Below are 25,440 nucleotides of genomic sequence, written 5' to 3'. Positions count from 1 at the left end.
ATCTTTATGTAACGAGTGGCATTTATTACTCTTAATGTTATTGAAATAAAGAATCGTTTTACATGTACACTTCAGATGTAGCATATTTTAAAGTGTTGATGCGAAGTGTGTGTGAGTCTAGCTTTGACCGGTTATATACAAAGTGCATCGGTAGATTATTAAATATTCAACAAACGATTAGGGGGTTGTGGTAAAATTATTAATTATCACCTTAAGATTCTTTTATTTGTGGGGGATTTATGAGGTTGCTACAAGCAGCAAATTTAAAATTTAAAAGTAAAATCAAACCTTGAATTGAATAAGTGCCAATTTAAAATGTATACCATTGTTAATTTCGTCTTGATCTAAATATGAAATCTGAGCTATTGCTTACGCAATGTTAAAAAGACTATGAGAAAAGCAAAGAATAAAACATATGTACAAACATAATATAAATATATAGTGTATCTCCTAATAATAGAGCGTGAGTCTTAGATAATATAAGGAAGTAGAATTGGTATCGTGCGCTCACAGACACTTAACATTTACCCTATCAGATAAGGGAATTCATAGCGCAGACCTTGGTCCAAATCTACACACAAGATGACGATCCTGACAAGTCTTTTGTTACTAATTTTCCTCAAAGGTATGCCGTTTCTTATTTTACAGCTTTTTATAACCACAAAATATGATGTTTAGTTAGGCCTACTGGCTATACATTCGAATCTGTGATAATGAATTTAAAGGATGAAGACTATGTGACACTCTATTGGTTGTCATATAAAAAGGTCGGAAAATTAGGTCATTCTCCGAGAATGCTATACAAGATGTTTAGTGAGAACGGAAGTTTTCGACATTTTATTTTTTTGGTAGTTTTGTTCATCTCAACAAATTACAGAAATATAACTAGTCAGATTCAACCCTTACAGCTGCTCCGATTGCATTGTTCTCAGCTGCTCAGCAATGTAACTAGTCAGACTTTTGCGGTCAAAAAGACCCAAATCTTACATATGGAGGGGTGACTAGTTATTGGTCCTTTCGGCTTAGTATAGTCCTGTTCTTAACATAAAATAATACCATGCCATAACGTACACTTGTGTCATTTATTTGTCAGTAACTATGTTAACTGTGCTGTTCATTTAACGTTTGGAAAAATAGACTAATTAGAGACGTGTCGGCTACTTTTTGATCACGTGCGTGTTTTTTTTATCTGCAATAATTTCACAGCGCGTGCTGCATCTATAATGTTTACTGTTAGGTCTTCATCCTTCATTCTCAGCTTCTGGAACGTTCGCAATATTTCTTCCTTCTTGATTGTATATCTTTCTGTATTAAACCAATCTCACTCCTTAAGGTGGCTGTTCATGGTCTCATAAACTTCGAGCCACTGGTCAATCGATACGAAATTAAGACATCTAAGAATGGTGTATATTCAGCACATATAAGTGGGGGGGGGGTATGGGTTTTGTCATCAACTAATATTAGAATATGCATTTACAAAATGTTATGTTCACTTATCATCCATCTGCTTATTCCCGTTCGTGTGTTCATTTATATATTTTGTGATAATCGTATTTTACTCTCTTTTATTAAATTCATTTAATATTCGTTCCTTCATTTGTTAATTCTTTGACTTATTGTACCATTACATCCACTTTTGTTGTCCTTACCCATTTTTACATGCATCCACCTCTGTCCGTCCAGTTCATTGTACATTACGTTTAATTATAAGATTGACTTATGAAACCAAAAACTAAATAAATAAGATTATTAATGTGAGTCTCAAAAAGAATTAATCAGAAGAAAACCTCTCAATTGCTAAAGATTGTTTGAATAATTTCAAGCGAATGAGACATGCACAGTTTAGTACCTTTCACGTATTCATTTGTTTTAGACAGTGAAAATAATATTTGTATCAAAGTTGGCATGAAAAGATGAAGCAGTCATCAAAATCTTTGTTTTATAAAGAATACAAGTTATTACTGAAAGTTATTTTTATCAAATTTGTCATGAAATGGTAAATAAGTAAAAAACATCGTTGTTTATAAAGAATACAAATAATTACAGAATGTTGAGAACTGTATATATCTACTTTCCTCTAGACTTCGATATTCAAATGTTCTAGCCATATATTTAATATAGAGGCAGAAAAATAGGAAGATGGCTTTTGTTTAAGGGTGGCTTATACCTTCATTTTTATTACTTTCTGACGAATACTCTGGGTTATTTGTTTGCAAAATTTACCAGTGTCCTAGAGAAAAATATTAATCGAACCTTGGTGTTCTCGTCCATCTTTGGAAAAATGTTATAGATGGTTCTAATCATAAATTCCACAGTTTATGTCCTGTATTTTGCTAGACAAGAAAATGTATATAATGTCCAACAGTTATACATCAAGTGTATTTAATGTCTGACAGTTGTACTACAAGGTGTGTATTGAGCTAGACAAGTAACGGTATTTAATGTCTTACAGTTATACTACAGGATGTGTATGGAGCTACACAAGTAGACACGATGTGTATTGAGCTAGACAAGTAACGGTATTTAATGTCTTACAGTTATACTACAGGATGTGTATGGAGCTACACAAGTAGACACGATGTGTATTGAGCTAGACAAGTAACGGTATTTAATGTCTTACAGTTATACTACAGGATGTGTATGGAGCTACACAAGTAGACACGATGTGTATTGAGCTATACAAGTAACGGTATTTAATGTCTGACAGTTATACTACAGGATGTGTATGGAGCTACACAAGTAGACACGATGTGTATTGAGCTAGACAAGTAACGGTATTTAATGTCTTACAGTTATACTACAGGATGTGTATGGAGCTACACAAGTATACACGATGTGTATTGAGCTAGACAAGTAACGGTATTTAATGTCTGACAGTTGTACTACAAAATGTGTATTGATCTAGACAAGTAACGGTATTTAATGTGTGACAATTGTACCACAAGATGGCTATTGAGCTCAAATATACCGAAGATTTTGCATGATTATTATTAGATTTGAGTCAGAATTACTGAAATAAAGGATGAAAATTTAGTTCGATTTCAACTTGTAGGGAGATGACGTTGTAAATACTATTTTAGTTATATACTATTACTATATGATAATTGTGATCACGGAAGATCGTCTGCTTTCAGGTTATCAGTTTGGGGTCAAGAGATTGATTGCGCGGACTATTTTGAGATATTCGGGAATTACGAGTTGTTCAAATCCTCTTAAATCCTTCACAGCCTTATTCTTAACGTCTATTACAAATGCAAGGTTAGTTGTTATTGGTTTAACACCATTCTTTCAGCACATGGAAGGCCATGTAACATGACGGCCACTATATTTGGTCTAGGGTGAACAGTGGGTAAACTCTGGGACGAACCATTGACTCACACGATACTACTGGCATGCCTTCTCACGTACCCACATTGGCGGAGTCGATATGCGGACCAAATGTGAGATATGACAGATGTGGAATGTCACTAATCTATTCAAGGCGAGCGCCTTAGGCCACTCGACCACCCGGAGTCCCCAAATATAAGGTTAAATTGCAATGATTTGCATTTGAAAGAGTATGCACCTTTCACGTATCGTTGCTGCAGTTTTCATCTCTATAAAATGGGTCATCAGTTTAATTGTAGTAAATCGTGTTGTCCTAGATTTGCTTGTTATAGGCCACACGATAACGAGAGCGACAATTGTATCAAACATCCACTTTCCACTCAAAGGTATCTACTAACATACTAGTCACGGAGAAACGTGATAGTTACACCGGAATGGTGGGTTGTTGTGAGGTCATGCGTTATGTCGTGGTTCACATCTAATCACACACCTGACTACACATATGCAATGGGGTTTTCGGGGTTTTGTTGTTGTGTTTTTGTTGGTGTTAACTGCACTTTGAGCACATTGTTGGCTTTATCATTCGCAGGAAATGGGAGCTAAGTGCCTTTCCCAATGTCACGTCGAAGCAGACATAGATCCAAACGGAATATATCGAAGCAAAAGCCTTTATGTAAAATGATGCAACAATTATTGTATTTGTGATTGAGTGGCTTCATCGATATCTCCCAGACAAAATTTTCTAACTATCGTTGGCGATATCCAGAAGATACAATATGCATGGATGATCGTGATATTTATGCCGATTTGTGCGGTTGCTACAAAGAAATTAAGAACCTAAAAGCAAAATGTACCATTGTAGAGTATAAGACTGTGTTTAACATATATAATTTAGTATACATCTTCATTGACAAACAATTCAAAACTATAATCCAAAACAACATATATAACATTTGTAATTTTATCTTGTCCTAAATATAAGGAACTGAAGTACTGCAGAGGTAAAGACTACGAGAAAAACAAAGAATTAAAAAATACAACAAAACACACGTATAAACGTCATATATATATATATATATATATATATATATATATATATATATATATATATATATATATATATATATATATATATATATATATATATATATATGTATATATATATATATGCAATAAACTGACAAAGAACAGTACGAAACTAATATCTAGCTAGCCTGAGTACTTTTGATTCTTAATGAGTCTTTTTCAAAGGCAAATACAAAACATAGTCAAGACAAGCAAATAAAACAGAAAAACGGTTTGCAAAACTTTACATGGCTGTTTCTACAGGAATTAAACCTTTAAGTGTATTATGTTTCAGCTAGTTTATTTCAACTTGTTGCGGATACTTGAAAATATTTGTATTGACCAAGAAATCGACGAGCTATAACATCTGTTAATTTTATGTAAATTTGTTTAAGCGCAAATTATATCCAGGATATTTCCTTAAGCGAATTTAGGGAATTATTTAAAAGAAAATGAGTCGTCTGCAAGAGATAATTTTATTTGTGTATGGTTGTCTTTTTCTAGTCTTCTTGGTTTAAACCACTTGGTTTTAATATTCTGTGGCGGCGTATCCAGTAAGATTCCTTTTCTTTCCTGGTTTGGGAACTCCAGTTTTGGTTGCGAGCAATTGCCATAAGTGTAATATCACTGAAAGTGTGGCATAGGGAGGAGAAGGCATAGGGAGGAGAAGTGTTCTGCGACCGGGGTTCTGTACAGCTTTTTGTCATCCAATCAGATCTTTGAAAGTTGATCCTTTTGTATAGCTTTTCAGTTTCTTCGACATATTGAAGGCTACAGATCTTACATGTGATGAGATATATTACATTCTCTATTTTGCAAGTTTTGTTTGGACACTGCATGTTTAGTTTTGCTCTTGTCACTGTGCTAGAAAATGTCCTGGTCTCTATCATATGTTGACAGGTTTTGCACCTTTTATCTCCACAGTTAGTTGTCAGTGACAAAATTGGAAAGGTTCTCTAAACTGTTCTACCTGACTTAACAGAACGAAACCACACAGTCAGGTAAATAATGTACTTCGTTGGTTTTAGTCTCATGTAAAATTAATAGCTCCTAACCTTTCATTATTGTTGTGGTACTGACAGTAGCAGCAACATTAATATCAATATAAATGATTAATTCTAGCATTAGTATCAATATATATGATGAATGTTTACATTAGTCAAGAGAAATATTGTTTTCTTATGCTTCATAATAGCTATGTATCATCGTGTCAGCGGCAACGTACACCGGTGTATTGAATCGTATTAGTAGCTGTGTTAGGCAATGGCTCCGTCATGATAAAAGTAGGACTGTCGTCGCCGGATGTGTAACGAAGCACACATGCCAAATACATAGCGTGGTGTTCCTGAGGAACATCATTATCATAGTCTTGTTTTGTACATGATGTTTGTTGGCTTCCTATTTTGTCCTCCACAGTGTCTTTCTAATCTGTTTCGGTTTAGTTATGAACATGTGCGGGTTTCAGCAGCAATTGATGTTTCGACTTGGATTTAAGCTTAGATTAAATAAGCCTCTGAATTTCTTTATATTCATGTTATATCAAAGATAGTGCTTACTTTCAAAACCGTTATATTCAATTAACAAGCAGTTACCATCAAATTTATTTTATTTTTACCCCTAAATTTTTTTATGTAATTTTTAAAAATCTGAAGCAGTCTTTATGTCATCTCCGTAATTATATGATTTCAGATATAGATATATTAATTAGAGTTCTATATATGAGATTTGTTTGATGTAAATATGGAGGAAATGAAGCTAGAATTTATTCATGCATATTTATGTTGTCTCCTGATGTTAATGGGCAAATGACTACAAAAAAAGAAATTGAACTTTTTAATAAAAAATACTAAATATAAATTAAGTCTACAGGCTCGTGACACTCAGTTATTGTGTGATCGGAGCAATGAATCTTTAGAGCTACGTAAGATGTGTAACAAAATTTCTAGAGTGTCAGGATGAAAGCTAAACGCTAGACAGACTATGGCAGTTTGGACTGGGTAATTGTCAAAATCAAACGTGTCATGATTTTAATTTTGATTAGAATCAAGGACGTATCAAAACATAAGCGTGTTTTTTTTGAAAGTCTGTTATGTGTTATTTGGGATTTAAATTTACAAAAAATGATGAAGATATAATCATCTGGTTGTAAAAGTAGAAGAATTACTATGTATGGAAAAATACGATCTATATTTGTATACTTGATAGTCATTTACTTCTATATACATTTTTGAACCTTTGCCAAACTCGCCACATTTAACCGCCAAGAAACCTAAATAATTGTCATTTTTTCTATGCATACTTATGCAATTCAGGGCCAGATCGTGTTTAAAGGTTTACAGTTTCTCAAGATTATAAGCATAAGCTTCTGAAGATGTCTAAAATCAAAGATTGTTTCAAAATAGTGTTGGCATCATGACCGAGGAAAGTCACTAAACACAAGAATGAATTTATATATTCATATTATATCGTTTTTGAGACAATAGTTACACTGTATTACATATTATTCCCTTATTATTTCGAAGTCTCACAGACAAGAGCTGGCAGACTGTAATAGAGACATGACAAGAACTTAGAAATTGAAAATGTTTCATTTAGACCAATATGGTATAATTCAAATAGGTTTGGGACGAAACAAATATGGTATAAAAGCCTGGCTTACAAAAAGGAATACAAAATGTTATTGGTATTATTGCATGGAATGATTCTTTTTATGATGCATTAAGAATTGCTTGAAAAGAACATTATATGAAAGTGACTTGGAAATTTCCTCCAAATATAAACACTTCATTGGAAATGAAAAGATGACAACTTAAGAATGTGGAAAAGTATTTTGTATTATGTTTTAACATGTAATATATCATATATTTTGATACATATGAAAAGATTCGGAAATTTGTATGATATTATTTTATGAACAAAACGAGTCTACATGGCAGAGAGAGTATGATTTTATACATTCATATGAAAGGGTTCATAAGTTTTCTATCATTGCTCACACTGATGAGATGAACTTGAGTAATGTCAAATTTAAAATATTTGATAAAAGTTTGTTTTACATTTGTACAAGAATCCAAAATAATAAATGTAGTTTGTTTATATTAGAGACGGAAGATATTACACATTTGTTATTTCGATAATAAAAAAGTAAACATTTTATGGATTAATTTAGAATCGTGGTTGAAGGTGAATTTTAATATCAATACAAAATCTGACAGAACTTTATATAAAGTAAAGTTAATCGTTTAAATGTTATCAACTTTCTCCCTGTTATACATGAAAACTTTTGAAAAATCGCCCTGACATTTTTGTGCTATCGTCAAAGGCTATGTAGGCATACTATCCGTAAAAGAATCAAATACAAAAGGTCTGACATGTATACATTTTTGATACACAAGTTAATGAGTCTCTTACTTATCAAAGGTTTTCATATTTTAGATTTTTCTGCTTGCAAAACAAAGTACAAAAATGACAATATGAGTTCAATAAGGTACTTGTATCTTTTAATGACTGACTGCATAAGTGATTTACATGCACATTGACATACTGGGTTTTCTACATTTGATCAACTTTGCACTTACTGTAAAGGTTCTGCTCTTTGTATGCATTCTTATGTGTCGGTTTGTATGTATCGTGTTCATGTAAAATGATTATCTATCTTCTATTTTAAATTAGACATAATTTTAAAAGCAAAAATCAACTAATTAATGCAGGGCAATCTTCGATAGGCATAAGTAAAAACAAATATAACCTATGTTAATGTTCCCGTGTCATTATAACGGAGACTGTAAAATGTGCTAAGAACTTCTGCACTTTTATGTATGTAGTTCATGTTTTCAAGCGATTTTAGCAAGTTCTTAAATATACTCAATAATATTGTTTTTACCTTTTCTGAAATCTTGTGGTATTCGGACCCTCTTTGTTCTTGCCATGTATACTACGTTACTTAGTATCGGACACATTGTTGAAGTTATTACATTAAGCTCGAAACTTGAGTCTAATGTTTCTTTATCATTAGAAACAACATACAAACCTTGTAGATTAAAAAGTTTGCTGAAAGTAGTTATCGAGAATGAATATAAAACCGTTCCAAAATAGCAACAATTTATATTTAAACCATATAGGAATTATAAACAATACTTTTGAATGTAATATCACTCCATGAAGGGACATTGTCAGATCATCTCCTCCGAGGGTATAAATTTATGAAACTGAATAGGACTACTGTGGAGTAAACAATATTGCATTTTACATTATTGCATTGAAAATCGAATGTATATCATCTTATATCTTTGCATTCTTCTAACGTTGTTACTAATACTAGAAAAGAATAGGGTTCAACCAGGCTTGTAATTTAAGAACTAAGATATGCTACACCTGGCCTGGTTTCTTCTTTTTACATATTTCAACATACCACAAATGAAAGGTTATGTTCTATTTCTAGGTTGCCTGTCGGCTCCCGCTGACCAAAAGCGCGTGTTGTTTGGCGGCCCTGGAAGTTTAAGCACAGAATTCAACAAGAGCTCAAGTGGGAGTATGGGAAGTTTTGGGCCCAGTAATTTTGTCCCACCGACGGGCTTTGTAGTCGGTGGCTTCTTTTCAGGCTTTAATCCATTCCTGCACATTTCAGGAGAAATTGGAGGAGCAGGTACGATACACAAATCGTTATACAGAGTGGATATCTTCTTCCCTCTTCACTCATATAATAAATCACTGTATATATTTTTAAGATTAAAAATTCTGTAACAAATATTTACACTCGACACTAGATATGTTCAAACGGAAGATGGACTGAATCCTCAGCGAAGAACTATTCACTTAAGTTTTGAAGAAGTCGTTTTGGGCCGATTATTTACATTAGGTAAAGCGTTTTATCAGATATATACTTTCATGCCATTAAAATGTTATTTTCTGACAGAGATAATGGTGATGTTTCATTCTTCACAATTAGCACTAATTCCAGAATCCACTTTCAAAGAAATGATCCTCAGCAACGAAATCTGTATGCCCACCATCCTTTTCTCAACGACGTTATAGTACGCAACATCAAATTGAATCATTGCTTTTGTTAGATAGGGAATCGAACATACTTGAAGGATTTGTTGTGTTTGCGGATGTCTTTATTACAGTGAAATATGTTTACATCCAGAAGAGCAAACAAACTTAGAGAAACATTGATGGACAGCATTTTGCTGTCGGAAAAAATCTTTTTCAAGATTTGGTTGAATATACTTGATTAGTACACAGCTGTTGTTTTCCTCGCTCATTAGAAACATACCAAAAACAAATCGATGAGAAGTTGGGCTTTAAAATAATATCCTTCTAGCGTTCGCATGGCATACGTATTCATTCGGAGATTAGCTGCTACTTGTGGTTTATTTTCGAAATAGCACGATTCTGATTAATCCACGTGTTCTTGTACTTCTTCGTTGTGTATTTCTACGACAAAACTGGTTTGTTCCTTTATGATATTCAGGACTTGAGTGGGATGGATGATTTCTACCAAGGCCACATCCCAACTGATGCAAAAAAATAACGACTATGAGAAAATAAAAGACGATTTCATTTTAGAGACGCTTTCTTCACAACTGTTGTTATTGTTGTTTCTTGAGTTCTTAAAGAGATAACTTGAAAGGCTGTTATAGTTTTAAAGACAAGTTCATGAATTCTTCTTTTTTTTTAGACTTACGATGCTTCAGTCCGAGAATTGTAATTGCGTAGATATCCTTTCCAAAGTACTTAAACTATTTGGATACGACATTATCCCACTTACTTGATAGAGAATGATTTCAACATTGTTAAGTATTGTAAATATAAGATATGTTGATTCTTTTTACGTATCATTCATCTCATATCTTCATGTTTAATATAGGTGATTTATATCGAGTTTTGATGAGTTGGTAAAGTGTTCATAAACTGCATTTTTGGTTAATATAAGCATTAGTTTTCAAGGTAAGAAGCTAACCAAGATTCCTGTGATCGTTTTTATTGCGTGAAGAAAGATTATCTTTAATGTACAATTGATTTTCTATGCATTTTTGAAATCCTTGTGTGAAGGCTGTCGTTCAGTACTGGAATAACAGCCAAGAAGAAGAGTTGCATCTTTTCGCTTCATTCATAATTTACGGCTGCTGAGGGCATTGCTTGTTACAACTGGACGCTTCCTAACATTTAATTACTTGTATGAAATTGAGGAATATATATCATCTAAGGTAATCAAGGTTCATTTAGTTTCTTTGTTCCATATTGACCATTGGCAAGACATATCAATTTTTGAGCAAGTGTACCTTGTGAATGAAAAACTTAATACCTGTAACAAGCGAAGTCATTTGACCAGCGATAGCTGTTTACATGTCCTGTTATGTATTCAATAAAAAGAGTTCCATATGTATACGTGCACTTACTCGAAATGAAAATTTTGCCTTGGAAGCTTTATGCTGGAAACTTATGCATGTGACACGTGCAGTCTATGGAGGCTGCTATGATCTTTCCGTGCTATCTTCATAGCTAAAGGGAAAAGAAAGACTCGGACTGGACTTTTTTTCCTGCGTCCAATTAAATAATGGACCATTAAATGCCGTTTCGGATGGCAGAGACACACAAACACACACACATACATACATACATACATATAAGGCAAGGCGATGGGTGCCATTTACTCACTTACCCGGGTTCGAATCTCCGTAGAGTACGAATTAAAAATTATTAACCTGTATGATATATTATTTGTATTAAAATATCAATTCTGTCTACTATTATCAAGCATTCTTCTATAGGAATCCAGAGATTGCACTTTCCGTTCTGTCTGGTGTATATTTATAATTCTCTCTAATTAATTCTATATACCTAATTTTTTTCTTTCATAGGAATCCGGAATGGCTGTGTAGATACGTGAGAATTAATGACTAGGTCGTCATGCGAGTGTGTCTGCTACACACGAGTACATATAACACCGATTGAGTAATATCATTTTTTAGTGGTGTGTGCTTAGTCGTGAGGAATATGGACTCGTGTGTGCAGGCAAGGCAATGGGTGCCGTTTATATATATAATTAAGTATATATATATCCAAATGCGCCCCTCCATCATGTCTTCACCTACATCATTGGTGTGATTACACAAACTTTGGAAATATACTTTCGCACGTTGTGATTTAGTACTATAGAGACATTGTGTTTGGGTGTACATCAGTATTTACAAAAATTCAATACTTTGTAATAGTTGATAACATAAAATGTTTTCAATTTATAGAAAAGTCTGTTTTTAATAGTTGACACGTCATAAGATTCGATTTCTACTATTTGTTGTTAATGGCGTAACATTTTCCAACAGTTTAACGTCTACAGGAATTTGACAACACTTTAATGCTTTTTCAAAACTGCGATTACATACAAAGATATCAATCAGAACGAATGTTTTAATAAGAGTTAATGATACGCGTGACACAAATACGACCTAATAATTCACTTTTGTAATCAAGTAAATATATTGTGGAGTAAATATACTAATATGGTTTAAAAATGGAAACTATTCAATTGTCACAACACAAAATTATGATAATAGCCCTTGACTGATAGTCTTTCTCATCACTGACTTACTGTAATGGCCAGGAATGCGTTAAAATAACGAACCTCTCTTCCTTTATTCTCAGATTGCTGCACGTTTTTAAACAGAAATATGCATTTTCTTTAAAATAATAATCCTATGCATATAATCATTTATGTCATCACACAAAAAAACTTTTTAAAATAATGAATATGTTCATTGTTGATGTGGAGTCCTTCATTTAGGAAATGATGTTCTTCATTGTTGAAATAGTGTTCAACATTATTAATAAAGTGTTCCTCATTGTTGATTTAGCGTTCTTCATTATTAACACAGTTTTCTTCATTGTTGATATAGTGTTCCACATTGTTAATACAGTGTTCTTCATTGTTGATATAGAGTTCTTCATTGTTATTTTAGTATTATTCATTGTTGATATAGTCGTATACATTGTTAATACAGTGTTCTTCGTTGTTGATATAGTGTTCTTCATTGTTAATACAGTGTTTATCATTGTTGACATAGTGTTCTTCGTTGTTAATACCGTGTTTTTCATTGTTGATATAGTGTTCCACATTGTTAATACAGTGTTTTTCAATGTTGATATAGTGTTCTTCATTGTTAATACGGTGTTTTTTATTGTTGATATACTTTTCTTCGTTGTTAATACCGTGTTTTTCATTGTTGATATGGTGTTCTACATTGTTAATACAGTGTTTATCATTGTTGACATAGTGTTCTTCGTTGTTAATACCGTGTTTTTCATTGTTGATATAGTGTTCTACATTGTTAATACAGTGTTTTTCAATGTTGATATAGTGTTCTTCATTGTTAATACCGTGTTTTTCATTGTTGATATAGTGTTCTTCATTGTTAATACGGTGTTCTTAATTGTTGATATGGCGTTCTACATTGTTAATACAATGTTTTTCATTGTTGATATAGTGTTCGACATTGTTAATATAGTGTTTTTCATTGTTGATATAGTGTTCTTCATTGCTGGTATTGTGTTTCTTCATTGCTGCCAAAAAGAATGGTGGTAAGAGTAAATCAGTTCATTAACAAAATAATGGCTGATTAATGAATTGTTATATGTGTCCTACAGGAAATGATTGGCGCTTAAATTTTATTTTTCATTTTGCAAGTGAATACAAATGGTGGAGGACATCAAATGTGCATGCCCATTAGTCAGACCTGCCCGATGAAGTGTCCAAACGGTTACACAACCAACCCGATGGGATGTGAAGAGTGTCATTGTAAAGCCACTCATACAGGTATTAATTAACGTGGCAGCTTTCGAGAAATAAAATTACTAACGAAACACCCAAAAAGAAAAATTATTGCTTTTGCCTCAAATTAAGTACTTATACGTTTTATTTAGTAAAATAAATAAACAATATAAACGTAATATGACTGCAAATTTGGAGGTCGAACTCTCATGACAAATTGAAGCTTTACTGTAGTGGTGACGATGTTGGTGCGATAGGAGTATTGACTTCAGCAGCATTAGCTGTAGTAGTCACCGTTGTGATAATGACTGTTTTTTGTGTTAATCGTGTTTCTGGTGAGTGTTTTCATCATCTTTTGTAGTCATTGTTTTCTGCTAAATATGATGCTTTTTTTGTAAAAGGTAATAAGCATACTTAATATCGTTGTAAGATAAGAGTATTTTAAAGCAATTAAGTGGATCGTTTTGCTTTGAGCATTTTTTCCAAATTACAAATGAAACTTTGTACCTTAAGTCTTGATAATCGCGTTCAGAATGAATGCTACGTCAAAATAGTATCAAGAAAATATGATTCTGACGTGAAGTTGCAGTTAAATTCTTTTTCAATTTTTATACCACATGAATTAAATAACAAAATGTTTGCGATAGATTTCAATATCTTTTGGGAATATACCAATAAAAAGCAAAACAAAAACACTGTCGATATCAATAACACCTTCCTCTTTTACAAATGTAAGACAAATTGCGGATATTTATCTCATGACTTATATGTGTGTATATTAGTTTAAACAGTTATTTGTTCCGTATTGTCAGTATGGGAGTGCGATATGCAAGATTTATATTATTTTATATATCCATAGAATCTTGTAGCTGGAATCAGTCAGCTAGCATGTTCGTATCTAGTAGATAATGAAACAACCATTCAGTACTCACATGTTACAGTTAAGGACGTAGAAAATGTCATTGATGATGTCGCATTTCATTTTAAATATTGTCGATTTAACAGTGAAAAGAATATTTCGTGGAGTATTTATCATCCCCAAGCTCATGTCCTGCCAGTGTGGACGTTAATCACGTGCGTTATTAATGTCACTCAACTGCTACTACACGGTTTCTGGCAAAGTCTTTGAACCTTGATAGTGCTCAGCAGGAAAAAGTGATAACTGATAAAAGCGTGAAGAGATTGTTGCCTTGCTGCATGCGTCTAGTTGTATTCTATTTTTCATATTATTGGCCCCAGGTATAATTCCCAAGACAGCAGACACAGCAAAGCAGGATAGTTTAAGATATAGAATAACAAAGACATTAACCTCTGCTAAAATATAATAAAAATGAAATTGTATAGACTTTGTAGTATATACAGCATTTGTAGAATGAGGTACAGATTCAGCATCTAGTTTTTCCTATGTAACTGCTGCACCACAACTGTTTATCATCATATGACCGAGAAATGTAACAAAATATATACTAGTTCATAAAAAATACGTTCTGATTGCAAGACTGAAAAATCTCTGTTATTCTTCTCCCCATCAACCGCCCCCTCCCACCCCAGGTGTAAACTTGAAGCCATCTGTTTTTGATATATAAAGAAACATCATCATTTGACCTTAACAAATGTATGAAAAGGAATATTGTTGTCTTTCCTGAAGACTTTTATATGTGCTTTTGCACTCATCAAGATGTAATAATAAAAATCAGCAGCTAAACAATTTCATTGCCGTCTTATTGAGTCTCGTCGTGAATGCCAATTAGTAAATACTACTGAGGACATTTTGAAGAAGAATCCCCTTAAGCCTTGGAAGTATGACGTATGTATGAATCACCAGTTGATTTGAAACTGTCAAAAATCTTGTTTTGCTATCCTTTAGAGTGTGGCCAAATGCAAGAACCAATATCTTACATTACAGATAAACGACGATAGCGACGGAGTTCGCTGTTTACTAAGAATGAAGTTTGCTCACAATATATGACAAAAAAGCTCCAGAATCAAGTTTGGCTTTGGGCGTTCTGACTAATTAGTCCTAAACTGTCCGCAGCTCCCATGACCCAAACTATTTTCCTGTTTACCTGCGCAAATAATTTGATCTGACGAGACAGAAAGAAAATTTTCAGAAATTTGTTTCTTATTTTATCACTTTCTTTTTTGCACCGAAAAAGAAATGAATATGTTTATGAACTAAATTAATTTATTTATCAGTAAAATTTCTCTTTGGTGGGATTCAATTTCTTTATGTTAAAGGAAGAGCGATGACATTCGTCTAAAAATAAATTACCTTAAACAGAAAACCAACGAACACAGTGAAGCATACAACTGAATAGGTCGCTTTCTTGCTTTGGATAATTGGTGATCATTTCCCATACTCAGAACATAAATATCTTACGAATTCCAAATTTTCGGCAATATCTCAATGTCTTCATCAGCAACAAAAAATGTAAATCAAGGAACTTATAATAAGGTATTCAGACAACATGGAGTCAACTTATATCACAAAGCACACAACTTGTTAAGACAATAACTTACACACGTGAGGGACAAAACAGAAAATTTAGAAGAATGTGGCGTGGGTTATTATATCGAATGTAATGATTGTGAGAATGATTATATCGAGAAAACAGGTAGAGCGTTAAAACCAAGGATTAAAGAACACACCAGTAGAGGGTCATCGATCATACTTGAACACTCTAGCAATATTTCGCACTCCGTGCATACGTACTCTTAACCTGCAAGTAAATACTTCTCTTTTTGCTCAAGATGGCATTCAGATTTGTCACTTGAGAAAGAGACTGAGGGACAGAGCGATTTGTATATGATATATTATATACCTCTCAATGTTACCACTGCTGACGGATTATAAAGTGCACGTAAAAAGTGATTTTTACCGTTATTTATACGGTAATGTAATTCTTTATGCTAAAGTCTATCTTATGGTGACTATTTATGATCTCTTAGAACACACAACGCAAGAAAGTAAAGCGACAGGCCACGCAAATACTCAGCTACAACACACAACGCAAGCAAGCGAGGCGACCGACCATGCAAACACTGTCACCAAGGACTCCGCAACTATTGCTCCAATTCCAGTAACTACAGTCGACACAACATGTCAAGACGCTAAGACGCTATGCAATTTGAAGTGCTCAGGGTCGGGATACCTAGTCGATCCTAATGACTGCACATATTGTGTATGCAAGAGCGACCTCTTGACTCCGAATGGAAGATAAAGACTGAAATTGGTAAAGATACTGTATTTCCAATCTGATAAAGTTACAAATATACTAGCGGAACGAATTATATCAAAAACAAAGGAAATTTAGCTTTCATTTTATACGATTGTAGGAGACGTAAAATGTTCGACTCTTTTGCCAGAAGTCTTGGTCGAAGAAAATCTTTATCAAATCGAACAGAGATAAACGCATCGAAAACAATGCCGATGAGGTTGCTTGTTTGATTGTGGCTGACTTACGTACTTTGATTTTCCTACTTTACTAAAATCCTGGCCGTAATTAGATTATTGTACCTTGTTCTATCTTGTAATGATTGGTGTAATTATTGGTAAATATAAGTTTGGATTTATCCATCTTCTAAACAAGTTTTTCATCTAATCAAATTCACCGCATGCGTAGAGACCGTCAATTTGAATTTGAAATAATTAAGATGATATAATCCATTCAATAGGTAAATCAACTGAGATTCACGTTAAAATTGTATAGAAACAAGAAAACTGGTAATTTAACATGAATTTTCTTTTTTTTCAGATCGTATTGTTGAAATGATGCCAGTCCCTTGAACTCTGAGCACCGATATAATATTAATAAAGTCTCGGTGTTTAAAGTAACGTGTTAAAATTCGTACTTTATTCCGATTCAAATCTATTGTATTTTGGATAGTATTCTTTCAAAATTTACATCATCGTTTATATATGCCACATAGTCGTAAAATCAGTAATGTCATGTTTTGATATGTTGTCGTAAAATCAGTAATGTCATGTTTTGATATGTTGTCGTAAAATCAGTCATGTCATGTTTTGATATGTTCGTCCTTGATTTTATTAAATTCACCAACAGACCTCAACATGTTCATACGCCTTTCATGTTCCTGAAAAGTATATAAGATTGAATGAGTTTTTTGTGATACCGCTTTGACTGTGAAGAAAGGTAAATTTCAAGACCCAAGTTGGCACGCAATCTCTGAACTGACCGACATAAACTAAATAGTTCAATACAAGAGTAGCTGGGAAAAAGTATGTGGCTCAGTGGAATGCTTTAAATAGATATTTGTTCCAGTGTTGTTTGTTGCATTTGTTGCGTTAGCAATTGTTCAAGATTACTCAAGTTATTCTACCTGGAGCCATATTTTGATGTCACTCCAACAGTATTTGCCAAATGCTGAAAGGTCTCTATCCATGATGGCTTCTATCAGAGTTCGTCAGATTTAGTGTTGAGCGCTTCACTGCGATAAAGCTGAGTACTTTTCTTATATATATGCAGTAAATTCCACCATATCTGATTTTGGGTCGGCATCATTACTTCATTTCAAGAGCATTTACGCTTTTGTTTAAGTTCTGTTCAATGGTATATAGAAGCTTTTAAAAAATATTTTTGAATTCTTCGTAGTACAGTCATTTTTTATGTCAGATTCTCATCATTTGTACAAACTTTACAGCAATTGGCTCTAAAATGCCTTTTGTGACCTTTTGTTAATATTTTAAGTATTTTTAGAAAAATTATTCTACGGAGTCTCAATTTGTTGTAACGCTGGCCAGATTTCAAGGCGAATCGTAACCATGCATATAGATTTGAAAGCACTTTATGCGATATAATTATATTCTAAAAAATTGGGAAAAACTCTGCAGAACTGTTCCTAAAAAGGTGTTTAAAGTTTAAGTTTTTCGGTTGCTACTTTTGATATACTTTGACTGTATGTGATGGCGGTTTTGAACAGTTGTTATAGACCTGCATAACATTTATGCCAGGATACTTTCTTTCAGATTTGGTAAAATTCTGAGAGGACAGTTTTTGAAACTGAATATAAGTTTAGTTACGGCCTCCATTTTCAAATATAAAGCAATCTTCGATACAACCTTTTTCTTTCAAATTTAGTTTAATTGATCTTATTCGACGGTGTTTAAAAATAAAAATAAAGTAATTGATGTTTTGTTTTGATAACAGTAGCCACGTTTGATGTTAAAATCAATATGATTTGAACAAATTTGGAAAGTTCGTCGTGTCAGGGTGCTTTCTGCCCAAATTTCTTAAGTTGTTTAACTGTTTTCATATCTGCAGTCATGTTTAACATTTTTGTGCGGATCAGAATCATGTGAATATATTTCAAATATCTTTATGATGAGATGGTTAATCCCATTGAGAGATTTTATAGAAGAGATCGAATACATTTCTTTTTCTATTGTAAGTAACTAGGTTCGTGTTTTATATTTTGGCGCCGAAAGTAGTCTTTGCAAAACAACTGAAAGATCTTTATGACAGGATGTTTTGTTTCATGGTTGGTATTATTCTACTGCGAAATTATTTTAAATAAGTCTTTAAGAGATTTTGTCTTAATCATGTTTAGGAATCATTAATCGGGTCGGTGGTAGATTTGGGGAAAGTCATCAATTTTGATTAGACCACTAAAGTGTTACGTTTGTGTCACTTGAGGTTGAATGATCTTTTTAAAGACGGGGTAGTGTAATACATTTGGAGTGTGTACATTTGGTTATAGCGCCTTGTTTTAAGGAATTCTTAGATTTGTGTGATTACTTGTCTGATTATTGGAATTCGGATCGCCCGAAGAAAAAAAGGCCAGATACATGGATCAAACGTCACTGACTGAAGTGCTAGTGCATAATGCCATAGTTCACTAGTAGTGAATTCAGGTCAAAACCGAATGAGTGTCCCTGGAAAACCATAGTCCTTATTCAAATCTATTTGTGTACATTGGTGGTGTGACTGCAGTGGCAGTATTTACGGTAGAAAACAGGCAAATTACACAACTAAATAAGAAGGTACTCGGCAGATGTAAGTTATGTCGCCATGGTGATGCATTTGTACTTGCGAAATGTACCTGGAAATCATGGATTGTGGTGATGCATTTGTACTTGCGAAATGTACCTGGAAATCATGGATTGACTGTCCTAAGGTGACGTGGTTAAAAAATATCCCTGTGTTAAGGGATATTTGTACAGTTTCAACAGCGTGAACTGCTGGAGGTACAGAAACATAACGAAGAAAAGCCATGCAGATGTGCGATTGATAGATATTTGGGAGGTTGTAAGATCTGAGGTCTTGCATTGATGAGAGTAAAATTTATGTATAGAACGGACACGTGGGGCTTTCTAATTTATAACTGAAGTTGTATTGAAGTCTTTGGAAATTCGGGGTAAACATATAACTTCTAGCGGGAATCGCGCCAGAGTTTGACACCACTTGGTTAAGTAAAGATCCCTGGCTTGTAACAATACTCCAATAAGAGCGGCCATACTCGATAATGCATCGTCATTATTTTATGAAGTTAAACGGTATCATCGTCAGAATGCTTTCTTTAAAATTTATTAAAAATCTGCTAACCGATTTTTGAGAAAATGCCTATTATAAATGTTTCTGTAAGTAACACCTGTTGTCTTAATTGATGACAGATCGGCATCATTTGTATAATTTTGAAAGCTATATGTAACAAGGTGTTTTGTGTCAAAGTTTGTCATTCATAAGTTTTATAATTTTTAGAACAGGTTGACATGTTTGATGGCGGATTGACATTATTTGTACTTGGTTAAATGCCATGATGTTTTCTGTCCAGTTTAATTAAATTCCGTCGAGCAGTTTTTCTGGAGATACCGGTTTTGACCACGTTTTCACAAAAATATTTCATTAGAAGATCCATACAGATTAGTTTCATAATTTTATCAAGAATGACGCCGCTGTGACTGCTATAAATTGCAGTTGAAAACTAATCGTTTGCACGTCACTGAACATTTGCATCCTACCCACAAAATAAAAGAGCCGCAAATCATCATAGGGTGATGCATATTCAATAGTTAACACCAAATTAAATACATTCAGCTTAATGTGTATAATAACTTAAAATGTTCAGTAAACGTAGCAAAGCTCTGTGGATTCATGTCTGGTATTCAGTTTAACTACTGACACTGACTTTGATTAACAAAATGATTATATGTCTTACATTTAAACGGAAATCGATACTCGCTCAAAGACTTGTTCCTCTGATTACAATACACTCTATAGCATTTATCTTTACTGCCACTGCTGTGATTATATATTTCTAATTAAATAAAAGTATCGTAGAATAACGCAAAATGTTGTCATCGTTTTTTCATCAGTCAGACGTTTAGCTTCTCATACTTTAATGTTTCGTCCATTTCTGATAATGCCTTATTGCTACAATACCATGTTCTTGTTTATCTTTCAGTACTGCCCTTCATGTGATTCTTTCAATTGTTATAGCTTCTCTTACCGCCAAGATGGATTGCCCTTTTTAGTGTTGGTTGAACTTCTTGCTGGTCAATACAAATTTATTTTATGTATACCCCTTCCCCTATCTTGTTCTCCTTGAACCGACTCATTAGTGTTTTGTCTTTTCCCACATATGTCTGGGTAGATATTCAGCAATGATGTAATCTGTCTATTACAGCAGCTTACTAACCATCTTCCCCCCTTTATAATTCGTTTAGTTGAACATTTACTAATCATATTCCACTATGTCATCAGTATGGTAAAACACCTAACTAATAAATTTCCACTATGCCATCCGTTTGGTGGAACATCTTACTAATCATCTTCTCTCACGATTTTCGAATATATCATTCGTGAACACCTTTCTAATCATCATTCATCATCTCATTCGTTTCATAAGCAAATACCTTATTAGGAAAACGATTAAGCCTCGGTCATAAAAAAGGCTAAAGGTTGATTTCCACTGCTCGAAATAGCTAGAGTCTGGTTTTGCCTGTTATTTGTTTTCGATATATTATTTACTTGCGTAATGTACAAGACGGATGGCAGAATAAATATTCAATCCATCTCGGAAAATAAATGCAATTGTTTTTCTTTTCGATGCATTTTGAATTTCAATGCGTTACCTATGTATTTAGCTCATGTATAAGATGCTGTTTATGAATACATTAGGTATATACTTATTACGATCAGCTAAAACATTCTTTTCAATAAATATGTCAATTTTGCAGTTCCCAAAAGTTGATGATTCTAGTTTACCGTAGATTTGTGTGGTAGACTGGTGTGGTGCGAGAAGAATATTTTCTGGCAAAAAAATGAAAAGTGCCAAAGGACTGCTACTCATTGTACCGTTAAATGTTTAGGATGCCATCAATAACGAATTACACCAAGAACTATTGTATTTGGAATGTGTTTGCATCATAAAATGCAAGCCATGTATTTCTAGTCATGCTGGAAAAGTGGAAAATGCTTTGAAGATGTCTGCTGAGCTTGTAATGTACCTTGTTGCCAAATGTAAGCTGCCATTTATAGCGGCACACATTTTCAAAAATATATCTTCGAGAAATCTGTGACAATAGGAATCATTATCCCTGAGTTCGTTAAGAGGATTGGGATATGTATTCCTTTAGTTTATCTGACAGTGTGAGAATGCAACTCTTTCTAGTTTCTTCGCTTAATCTACACCCGATACAACCACGCTGCAGGGTATCTGTTAGTGGTACTATTATGTATTTCATGCTTCATTTTGATTAATGTCATGTAGAGAGGATATATTGAAACATTATGTCAGAGAATATGGGGCAATGGAAAAAAATATCATCTCAGTATGTCAATATGTGAAAATATATTCGTCTATTTTTAATATCCAAAATATATTAGAAGTTACTTGTTATATGACCCCTAGTATAAGATTTATACCAGTGAGTGTGAATGTTGGTACATTTATACTCAGCAAAACCTAAGGAGCATCTGTATCAAAGAGTGAAGGGCGGTATCTCACTAACATCCATTTCGCGGCCTTGGAGTCTAAATCGGTAGGACGAAATAATGTTGTAGTAAGTGTTAGAACCTCAGAGGTGGCATTTTAGACGTTGATTTAAAAATTTTATGGTGTTCTGAGCTTAGACGCATACGGATACAATTTCATTTTTTGTGTGTTTTTGTTGCTTTTCGAAAAGGTGAATAGGAGTTGGTAGTTATTTTCTGTCAATTGTTGTTTTTAGGTAGGTGGAAGCTTGTTCATTTCAGAGAAACGAAACTTAGCAAGGAAAAACATAGAGTTGAAACGTTTATAATGTAGAAAATGTGCTGTGATTTTGAAACAAAGATTTGGTACTGGTCTTTTGTTCATTGTTATTATTAATTTCATGGGGTCTTGTATTGGTTGGGGATAGAGTTTGTTTCGAATCTTAAATTATGAAAATAGAGCTATTTGTGAGTATATCATATGTGCTACAAAATACGGTGTGAAACAAAAATTGTATCATATATGATGTAATTGTTTTCAAACACAAAGATTTGTTAGTAACCTTGAGTCTATCGCTGTTGTTAATTTTTTGTTACCTCTTTACCATTTTAGGGTTATTGGCTTTTGAAAAATGAAAATAAGGTGTTTTATGGGCATACCATCTGAAGTGGGAAATCTAGTGTCTGTACTTCTCTCTTTTGATCCAAACGTTTTGTTTGATTGCTACTACTATGAAAACTTTAGCAAAATGCTGAGAGTTATCGCTCAACTGGTAGGTGTGAATATACCACACGTCATGCATCAACAGAACGCGTACTACCTAATTACGAGATGTTTAGTAGATTTCGTAATAGTATAATGAACAAGTAGTCATTAAACCTTTAGACTTCTTGTCTTACACATATGTATGAAATGATGTTTAACAAGAAAAGTCTTATCATAGAAACTGTCAGAGAGATAAGACATTAGTGAAGGATCTATAAATTAATTATTCCACAAACGAAGATAGTTCATCGATGGATGATCTCATTTACAATATATGCTTTTTGCGACTACATGAATTAAGTGGTTCAAGCTGATGATAATGATGAACTTGGCTTATTTTTATCTTAGGAGCATTAGAAAATGTCCATAAATGCATTCAGGTCAAGATGTAGAAACAAAGAATAAAATTGCATGTAATTTTATTATCTGGGCGTTATAGATTAATTTATTTGTCTAATACCTGTCATTCTATGATCTTTGTCACTAAATAACTAAACATTCTGCTTTTTCTGGTGGTGAAGTTGCTGAACAATAACGTTTCACGTACACATATCGTTTTCGTTGAATACGAAAACGTAATTCGTATGCATGTATTCCACTTAAACGTTTCCTAAAACGTATTTATCAAGGTATAGTCTGTCAGAGCGGCCTTTATCATTGCCTTTTCATATGGGATGAGGGTATGGTGTTACGTTTCGAAAAGTAAAAGCAAGGTTACTTCTGAGTATATCATCTGGAGTAGCAAATACAGATTATACAAATCTTGTGATAACATTTTAGCTAATATTAGCCTTGGGTTTATAGTTCTAAATTGTTTGAGTATTCCACATCTGCAACAGAAAGCTTTCCCATATTTTCAAACAGATCAACTCTTATTTATGTATTAGTTTCAAAAGCTCCAATATTTTTCAACATCCCCACAATACATTTTATTGCTTTATTGAACTGGCTAGTAATATCATAATTAGTAAAAATTATCGAGTGTTCGTCCATCTTACTCTGTACACTTTCTCAATCAAGTGTGTGTGTTTGTGTGTGTGTGTGTGTGTGTGTGTGTTTGTGCGTTTGTGTGAAACATGACAAAACATGATGCAGCAAGTTTGAGAGACTGGACTATAACTTTCAAGTTCTGCAAAACCGTAAAAATATATGTTAATACATTCCCCAAAAGCAGTAAACTGTATACAATACGCTATATACAATTCAGTAAATCATGTATTTTGCAATTTGGCAAGAGCACTATTATGCGTTTACTTCTTCTGCAGGTGACCTATTTTAGTGACTGAAACAAAGGAAACGTTCCATGATTGTTCAATGATGCCAATGTATGACAACTCAGACGTTCGTATGTATGTATGCAATCATGCATACATAATTGTATGTATGTATGTATGTATGTATGTATGTATGAACACGTAAAACAATATATAAATTGTACAAATTAATCAGCAAGTTTAGAAAAATATCATAAGAACTGTTCAATGCCCAATAAAAGTAACCCTTACAAAGAAAGGAAAACAGAGGGTTTGAAGGAGAATATATTGGAGTCGATTGAGGTGGAGTTGATATATTTGTAGTAGACGGGTCGGTGTTGAGGTATTGGATTATTGCTACAGACAAAGCAAGTGCTAATATACTCATTGCCATCGAAACACCGATGGTATCAATTATTACACTATTTTCTAGATTATTTATCAATCTTTCACCTAATGGTAATTTCTTCTACCTTTTTCATTAATCCTTTCAACATGTTATCCAAACCTTTTTACAATGTCCATCTAATTGTTCTCTGTCTTGGAATACTTTGCAATTTAACCTTCTGTGTTGCATCTTTTTCTTTGCTAATGTCCGTTTTGTATCGTCAGTCTATTGTCCATACATTTAAGCATTATTATTCTTATGTTTAATTTTGTCTCTAAAAAGCTGCTGGCGAGACTTACAATATCATCAAATTGTGCAGCTGTTATATCATCTTTCTAAACATTATTTTAAAGGAATAATAATAATCATGGCCAACATCAAGAATTTAATTATGCTTTAAAGTCTGCCACACAAGTAAAGTTTACTGCTTTCAGCCTAATTTAAATAACAAAGTCATCGACAAACAAGTGTTTGAGAAAAAAAAAAGGGATTTATGTAAGACAAAAGTAGCAATATCTCCACTTCTACTAAAACTGGAGAGTACTTGCATGAATTAAGGATAACAATTTCAAATGGAACATTCAAAAAGAAATCCCGTTAAAATGAAAGAAGACGTATGAAATCTTCTTTAATGCAAGAGCTACTAATATTTCCAAATCAATCTCCTTGCAATACACAACTTCAACAGTTTGTAAAATGAAATGAAATATGCGTAGATTGCATCAAATAGTATTATAAACTTCCCTGGGTTTGTTGCTGTTCATTGAAACTAGAGCTGTGTGCATTGAGTGTGCTTTTGTTTGTTTCTTTCAGCTATATTGATTTCCATTACGTATCAGGAAATAATGAAGATAAAATTAATAACGGGAATACTTGATACGAACATCGTGTAGCTGCCCTTAATCAAAATTGCTACAGTAGTCATTTTACATGAATAG

General features: G+C 33.4%; 1 protein-coding gene across 1 annotated transcript; it reads left to right on the top strand.

Moving 5' to 3' along the window:
- The first annotated feature begins 542 nt into the window (after nucleotides 1-542).
- Nucleotides 543-17,627, top strand: LOC149794089 (uncharacterized). The gene is made up of 5 exons (XM_089966516.1): nucleotides 543-625; nucleotides 8,834-9,037; nucleotides 13,079-13,207; nucleotides 16,112-16,395; nucleotides 16,918-17,627. The coding sequence occupies exons 1-4, from the start codon at nucleotides 583-585 to the stop codon at nucleotides 16,381-16,383; spliced, it is 648 nt and encodes a 215-aa protein (XP_089822642.1). The 5' UTR covers nucleotides 543-582; the 3' UTR covers nucleotides 16,384-16,395; nucleotides 16,918-17,627.
- The last annotated feature ends 7,813 nt before the right edge of the window (nucleotides 17,628-25,440 follow it).

Source organism: Sinohyriopsis cumingii, chromosome 8 (genome assembly GCF_028554795.1).
Source record: "Sinohyriopsis cumingii isolate HCF-2022 chromosome 8, ASM2855479v2, whole genome shotgun sequence".
NCBI classification, from domain to species: Eukaryota; Metazoa; Mollusca; class Bivalvia; order Unionida; family Unionidae; genus Sinohyriopsis; species Sinohyriopsis cumingii.
This window is presented reverse-complemented; position numbering and strand designations above follow the sequence as displayed.